Source organism: Gossypium hirsutum, chromosome A03 (assembly GCF_007990345.1).
Source record: "Gossypium hirsutum isolate 1008001.06 chromosome A03, Gossypium_hirsutum_v2.1, whole genome shotgun sequence".
Lineage (NCBI taxonomy): Eukaryota > Viridiplantae > Streptophyta > Magnoliopsida > Malvales > Malvaceae > Gossypium > Gossypium hirsutum.
Genome location: NC_053426.1, coordinates 36,414,672 through 36,421,971, shown reverse-complemented (window position 1 = coordinate 36,421,971; position 7,300 = coordinate 36,414,672). Strand labels below are relative to the sequence as shown.

Genomic DNA, 7,300 nt, shown 5'->3' with positions numbered 1-7,300 from the left:
GATAAGAAATGATGTTGTATATTTTCAAATAAAATAAACAGAAAAATGAAATTTATGGTTTTTTTTTCTTTATGCCCTTTGAAGAAGTCAAAAGCTTGGAGTCGGCATCCGTCCGTAGAAGACCCAGTCCCACTTCAATTGAATTTGGGTAACCTAATTTTGTAGACGTCGTCTTCTCTGATTTTTAAAACCCTGTTACTTTCTTTTTGAAAGGCATCGCCGTCCCTATTGCATTAGGCTGAGATTTTATATGTTTTAAAAGTGACCGCCTATTATCTCAAAATAAAAAATTGTCTATTACCAAATAAATAAATAAATAAATAAATAAATAAATAAATAAATGTGTTATGTATGAACCAACTAATGTTTAAAAGTTAGGAGGTCAAATCGATGAAACTTATAATTTGCGGTTGAATCCATAGAATAAAAAAGAAATTTAATGTGATTCAACTACTTCGAAATTGATAAGTCCAAAATCCATTTGTACTGAAACCAGGTTCTTTTAATGTGTTGCTTGATGGAGAAAGTCAAAGTCAACTTCTGCGTATGAAAAGCCATCGTACTTTAGCATATATAGGGCGCCTTATCCATGAAAAACTTGACCCTAAGCATATATCACAACAATAGTTATACAATTTCCAGTGATCCCAAATGGCATATCCCAGTTCCAGTTCAAGCCAACCATTAGCTAACCCTGTTTCCATCATCAGCTCTCATTTTTGTGCTCCTTACCCCATTGATCTCGCTATCATAAGGAAGGTTTTAACCATAAGTGATGGGAACTTCGTAGTTACTGACATCAATGGCAATATTGTTTTCAAGGTTAAAGGAGCTTTTCTATCCGTCCATGACCGACGGGTGTTGCTCGACGGTGCTGGGAATCCCATCGTCACTCTCAAACAAAAGGTCGTCGATGCCATGGATGTTATAAGCTATACGTTCAAGTTTCAAATCTATACTTACATCATGTACCTATATTGTTTGTTTTGTATTGATGCAGTTAATGAGTGCACATGATAGATGGCAAGTCTTCAAGGGAGATAGCACGGATTCAAGTGATCTTTTGTTTTCGGCTAAACGATCTTCCATGTTCCAGTTAAAGACCAAATTAGATGTGTTTTTGGCAAACAACACAAAGGAGGAAGTTTGTGATTTTAAGGTTAAAGGGAGTTGGTTGGAAAGGTCTTGTGTTGTTTATGCCGGAGAGTCTTCCACCATTGTTGCCCAAGTAAGCTTCTTTTTCTTTTTCCTGCAAAGTATATGCACTTGTAGTTTAGCTTCTTCAAGAAAAACCCAAAAAAAAAAAAAAGGAACTATTCAAATTAATGAGTGTTAAATAAATGTGATCGGCAGATGCACAAGAAGCACACTGTTGAAAGCATACTGATAGGGAAGGATAAGTTCATGGTGACGGTTTATCCCAACATTGATTACGCATTCGTTGTAGCCCTTATTGTGATTCTTGATGGGATAAATAAGGAGAATAGTTCAGGATCAGGAGGAGATTTGGATTTTCTTGGTGGGATAAATTAGAAATCTTATCCAACAATTAACGCGTGATGTATTGATAGAAAACGTTGGTTTCATAGGGTTTTAAATTGATACTCAATCTGAAGAAATCTTCACTCTCTTGTTTTGTATTCCTCTGCACAAAGTTGAGTGGATATTATTTGTTGAATGTAAAAAAAAGTATACGTTTTCATACGGCAGTGATCAAGTCAATTTGCCTAACCTTGTTAAATAACTTCTGCTAAAGAACAAAGATATCACATTTTAAAATTCATGGTACGAGAACAAATTTGGCTTCAAACGCAAAGGCTTGATAACTGATTCATCAAAATTTGCCCACTAAAGTCAAAATTGAGCTCCTTACTTGGTTATTTTGATACCTAAAAGCAAGGTACCGAAACCTTGAAGCAGGGTCCTAAAATTTAAGTTAAAAACAGCTCCAACATACTCTTAATTAAACACATCTTACAAAGCAAACTCCATATCAAAGCACACCATAGTTTAGCTCATAACCATAAATCATTGAAACACATTTTGGGAACACTTCAAAACCTCAGTATCACATCCAAAATGAACCTCATAATCAATTAAAATTTAGCTGAAATTAAAGGAATAATTGCATGTGTAATAGCTCATTTTTAGTGAAATCAGAATAGTGGTTTCGGGATCGTAAATCTGAGTCGAAAATAAAAGTTATTTTAATTTTATTGCATGGTCTATATTATGATAGAGATGTCATGTGAAAATTCTGATAAGAAAATTTTACCGATTATGTGCTTAATTACGGGAAGGACCAAATGTATAAAATGCAAAAGTTAAATTCTAGTAGCTAGAAGGATTAAATAGCTATAGAATTCAAAACTTGAGGTTCTTATATGGTAATTAGACCATTAATCAAAAGTTAGTAGATATTTTTGATGATTCATCCATGGAAATTTAGAAAAGGGTATGGACTAAATTGGAAATAGAAATAATTAAAAATGATAAATAATTAAAATAGAATTAAAATCATTTTATATCATCTTCTTCCCCAAATATTCCATGGAAACCCTAGGAAAGAGAACAAAATCTTTCTTGGCTTAATTGGGTAAGTTTTCTGGTCCCGTTTTTAGTATTTTTGATATTTTTGAAACCGGGATAGTTTAATCTATCTATTTGGGGGATTAATTTGAAAAAATATTAAAGTATAGAAGTTATATCATGGATGAATGTGCTGAAAATTAGAAATTTATGGTAGAAAGTGAAAGGTTGTTGATAGATAAACAACTTTTACAAAGTGATTTTTGATGAAAACATGATTTAGGGACTAATTTGTAAAGTTGTGAAAATTGAAGAAAAATTCTGAATTTTATAGAATATATGTGCTGTAAATTTTATATTGAAATTTCGGTTAGGCATGGAAAAAAAAGTAAACTTCAAGAATTTCATTTTAAGAATTTCATTTTTCGAGCCTAGGGATGAAATTAGAATTTATGGAAAGTTTAAGGAGAAAATAGTAATTTTGCCTAGGATGTAAATTGAGTCCAATTGAATATGAAATGTGATAAATTGATGATTAAACTCATTTATATAGATTCAGATAACTCAAATTCAAAGCTAGATAGAGAAAAAGAGAAAGTTTCGGATTAGTAGATCTATATACGCGAACAAGTGTCGAGGTAGGTTCGTGTAACTTAATTGAGCATGTAAATATGTTGAATTGAATGGCTTTGGAGCCTGCTCAATTTCTTTTTCAATCCTTTTCGGACAATCTCTAAGAAAATGATCAAGGGAACCACATCCATAACAAGCCCCGCTTCTCAAACGACATTTTCCAAAATGAAACTTATTACAGTGTTTATATTTCAGTTTGGGATTACCAACACTACCAACACTGGTTACAGATGGAGATGAAGACCTCGCGTTAGAGCGTTGAAAGCCTCGTTCTTTTCCAGAATATCTCGATGATGTTGTAAAACGATCATAATACTTATTTGATTTCTTTGAAACGAATGATTGTGACTTGCTCATAATTCTCTTACCAGAAACTCAAGCTTCTCTTTCGGCTTGTTTCTTTTCTTTACTCAGTTCTTCAGCTTTATGTGCTCGATCAGCCAGTACCGTAAATTCCCTTAATTCAAGAATACCAATCAACAGCTTAATGTCTTCATTTAAGCCATCTTCAAAACGTTTACACATATTAGCCTCAGTTGGAACCCACTCTCTAGCATACTTACTTAATTGAACAAATTCTTGTTCATACTTAGACACAGTCATGTTTCCCTCTTTAAGCTCTAAAAGTTATTTCTTTTTCTAATCCATAAATCTTTAAGTAACATACTTCTTTCTGAATTCGGTCTAGAAAAACTCCCATGTAATGTTTTCTTTGGTACAACAGAAGTTATAGTATTCCACTAATGATAAGCTGTGTCTTTCCGTAAGGATACTATAACACCCCACACCCGTGCCCCACGCTGGGTCAGAATATGAGTCATTACCTAACTTAAACTTATGCATATAAATGTTTTCATAATACCAAAAGATGGTCAAATTAAAAACTTTTTCAATTTTATTTATAAACTCCTTGCTAAGAGCCTACCAAGTCCAAAACATCCATTGGAACCCATTCGGAAACAATCTGAGTTGTTTAAAGAACTCTAAAAATAACTCTTAACACAGGGGCACATGCCTGTGTGACATATCAACATGGTCGTGCTATTAGCCCGTGTGGCTCACACGACCTAAGCAATACATGGACTCGCCTGTGTCCTATACCCATGTGGAATTAATTCTAAATGCACACCTACAGGGGTTTTCACACGGCCTGGAGCATGCCCATGTCTTTGGCCCGTGTCCCTCACATGGCCATGACACGCCCATGTCCTAGCCCGTGTGCAAAAACCTGTACATTATGTTTCTAACGTCAGAAATCCTTAAGGGCCACACGACCAAGGCCCACGCCAATGTGCTAGGCCGTGCCCTTCACACGGCTGAGACACACGGTCGTGTGTCTGCTTGTGTGTTTACTACCATGCATACTGACTTACAATTCTTACGTGCAGGTGACAGACGGCCATATCACACGCCCATATGGTGGACCGTGTGTCATACACGGCTTAGACACACGCCCGTGTACCTACCTGTGTAGACAAAATAAGGCTATTTACCAAGCCTTTTTCCACCCTTAGTTATGTAACTTACACAAAAATCATACTATACTAACATAAGGGCACATCACATAGCCAAAATAACCACAATGGAGAACATTTCATTTATACAATTTACTCATCCATGAAAATATCATCTTCTATTTATAAATCAAAATGAGTATTGACCATCATCCATGGCCTTATACAAAATGAGTATCATATTCATCATATGAGCCACCACTTTATGGCTAACGACAAAACACTGAACAAAGACTCGAGTCCCTATACATTCCAGAAAACAAAACAATGAAACTAGCTATACCAAGGTCTTGAGTGATAGTGCAATCGAAGCTTTTGATGTCACTGGATCCCCAATGCTAGCTTGGCGGCACTATAAGGAAAGAAAAGAAAGGAGGGTAAGCGTGGGAGCTTAGTAAGTACATATATGCAAATAAAGTGTAATTATAAGAAAATCATATTCATCCAACGGTAGCTTGTCATGCTTAAAAGATATAATCACTTAACGTCTCTATCTTACTCTTGTTTTCATTCATGTATACTTAATACACCTAGTTCTTTACTCAGGTCCTAACCATGAATTCGGTATACATACCTCATTAAAGTATTCACCAACTAAATGTAATAGCCCGATTTAGGGCCTAGTCAGAATAATGGTCTCGGGACAACGACTCCAAAGTTAAAGAAATTATTTTATTATTATTTATATGTTATAGCATTTTTTTAAGAGTGCATGAAAAATTTGGTGAAGAAATTTTACCGTTTGTTAGCTTAATTGTGAAAAAAGACTAAATTGCATAAAATGAAAAAGTCCTAAATTGTTAGCTAAAAGTGTCAAATAGCTAGAGAACCTAAATTTGGGGTCTTTAAAAGACAATTAGACCCTAAGTTAGAGCTTGGCCAGCCATGGGAGACAATTTGTTCAAAAAGTCCAAATTTGGTTGGGTTTGGTGGCTAATTTGACTAAAATAGAAATAAAATAAGAGAAAGAGGATATCACCTTTTCATCTTCTTCTCTACCACCAAAATTTTCAGCAAAATAAGGGTTATGGAGTTCAAAAATTTCAGCAACTTTAAGCCTTCACAAGTAAGTGATTTTCCAACCCTTTGTTGAATATTTTTGTACTTTTGGACCCCTTGAAACATGAGCTTTCAAATGAGGGGACTATCTTGCAAGATGGTTGAGAGTGTGGGGTTTTTCCATGAAATCAAATATGTAGTTTTCTAAAATTTCATGGAGGAAAATGAGTCTTGGGTGTCTTATAAACAACTTTTGTGAAATGTTATAGCATGAAAACACCTAAAAGGACTATTTTGCATAAGTTGTAAAATGGATGATAAGTGTGTGAAATAACGGGGATTTTGGATTTCTATAAGAGTAGAAAAGGCTTGGCTAGGCTTAAGGTGTGAAGAAATTTGATAAAAATCAATTTTCGGGCTTAGGGGTAAAATGGTCATTTTGCAAAAGTCTAAGAGCAAATTGGTCATTTTGCCAAATTATGAATTGTAGAGTGCCTAGATTGATAAAGTGACTAAATAAGTGCATTTTTTTATTATAGATCAAGAAATACCGAATCCAAATCTAGACTGGGGGAAAGCTAAGCAAATCGACTAAATCTTCTAGTTGCCACATTTTGAAGTTCGATGTAAGTTGTATGTAAATAGTACCACTAAAATATTAATGTATGTGTTGAATTATACTTGAACCTAATATAACATGAATTGCTTGGTTGTGGAATTAAAAAAGCAAGACGAAAGTAGAGATAGTAGAGTTCCCGTTTGAACCTAGGATATAAATCGGATATTCATGCCATGACATATGGGTTATTGTGAGCTAGTGTAACACATGTCGGGGACATGCATCGTACACATTATGAGAGCCAGTGTAAGACCATGTCTGGGACATGGTATCGGCATCGAGACTAGTGCTAGTGTAAGACATGTCTGGGACATGCATCACTTACGAGATGATAGTCAGTGTAAGGCCATGTCTGGGACATGGCATCGACTTGAGATATGAGCCAGTGTAAGACCATGTCTGGGACATGGCATCGGCACCTTACTCCACGTTTGAGGCTATGGAATATCTAATAGCATTCCGAATGGTTCAACAGTGAAAGTTCTGATTTCTAGTTAATGAGAAAGGTATAACTGTGTTGTGAGTGATACATGTACCTATTTGGTATGTATAAAATGTGAGCCACATTATATGCTATATGATGTGTATTGAATATTGATGAGTAAGTTTTACTTATGCCCACTTGTGTATTATGATAGTTGTTGATGAATGGTAAAGTGTTGTTGTATAATTATTTATATGCAACTTACTAAGCTTTATGCTTACTCCCTCTCCTTTCCTTTTTCTTATAGTGCCGCTTATCTAGCTCAAGGATCAACAGAAGTTAGAGATATTGATTACACTATCAATCGATGTTTTCAATATAATTTGATTTATATTTTTGAATATGGCATGTATAGGGAACTAGACTTATGTTTTGTGTTAATATTAACTTGGCCAAATGTGTTGGCTTAGGATAAATCCCTCATTTGGTATTGAGCCTCGAATAATGGCTAATGTTCATTTTGATTTGTATAGAATGAAGTTATTTTTATGGTCGAGTAAACTACATAAATGGAATGTTATT

General features: G+C 34.8%; 1 protein-coding gene across 1 annotated transcript; it reads left to right on the top strand.

The window, feature by feature from the left end:
- Positions 1-365: 365 nt before the first annotated feature.
- On the top strand, positions 366-1,702 carry LOC107888145 (protein LURP-one-related 10). Its single transcript, XM_016812280.2, has 3 exons — positions 366-906; positions 1,001-1,228; positions 1,354-1,702. The coding sequence occupies exons 1-3, from the start codon at positions 652-654 to the stop codon at positions 1,531-1,533; spliced, it is 663 nt and encodes a 220-aa protein (XP_016667769.1). The 5' UTR covers positions 366-651; the 3' UTR covers positions 1,534-1,702.
- The last annotated feature ends 5,598 nt before the right edge of the window (positions 1,703-7,300 follow it).

Bases quoted from the DNA above. Each gene is read 5' to 3' on its own strand.
- LOC107888145 (XM_016812280.2), top strand. From the start codon at position 652: ATGGCATATCCCAGTTCCAGTTCAAGCCAACCATTAGCTAACCCTGTT. The intron at 907-1,000 runs GTCGTCGATGCC...GTATTGATGCAG, and splicing joins TCGTCACTCTCAAACAAAAG to TTAATGAGTGCACATGATAG. The intron at 1,229-1,353 runs GTAAGCTTCTTT...TGTGATCGGCAG, and splicing joins CTTCCACCATTGTTGCCCAA to ATGCACAAGAAGCACACTGT.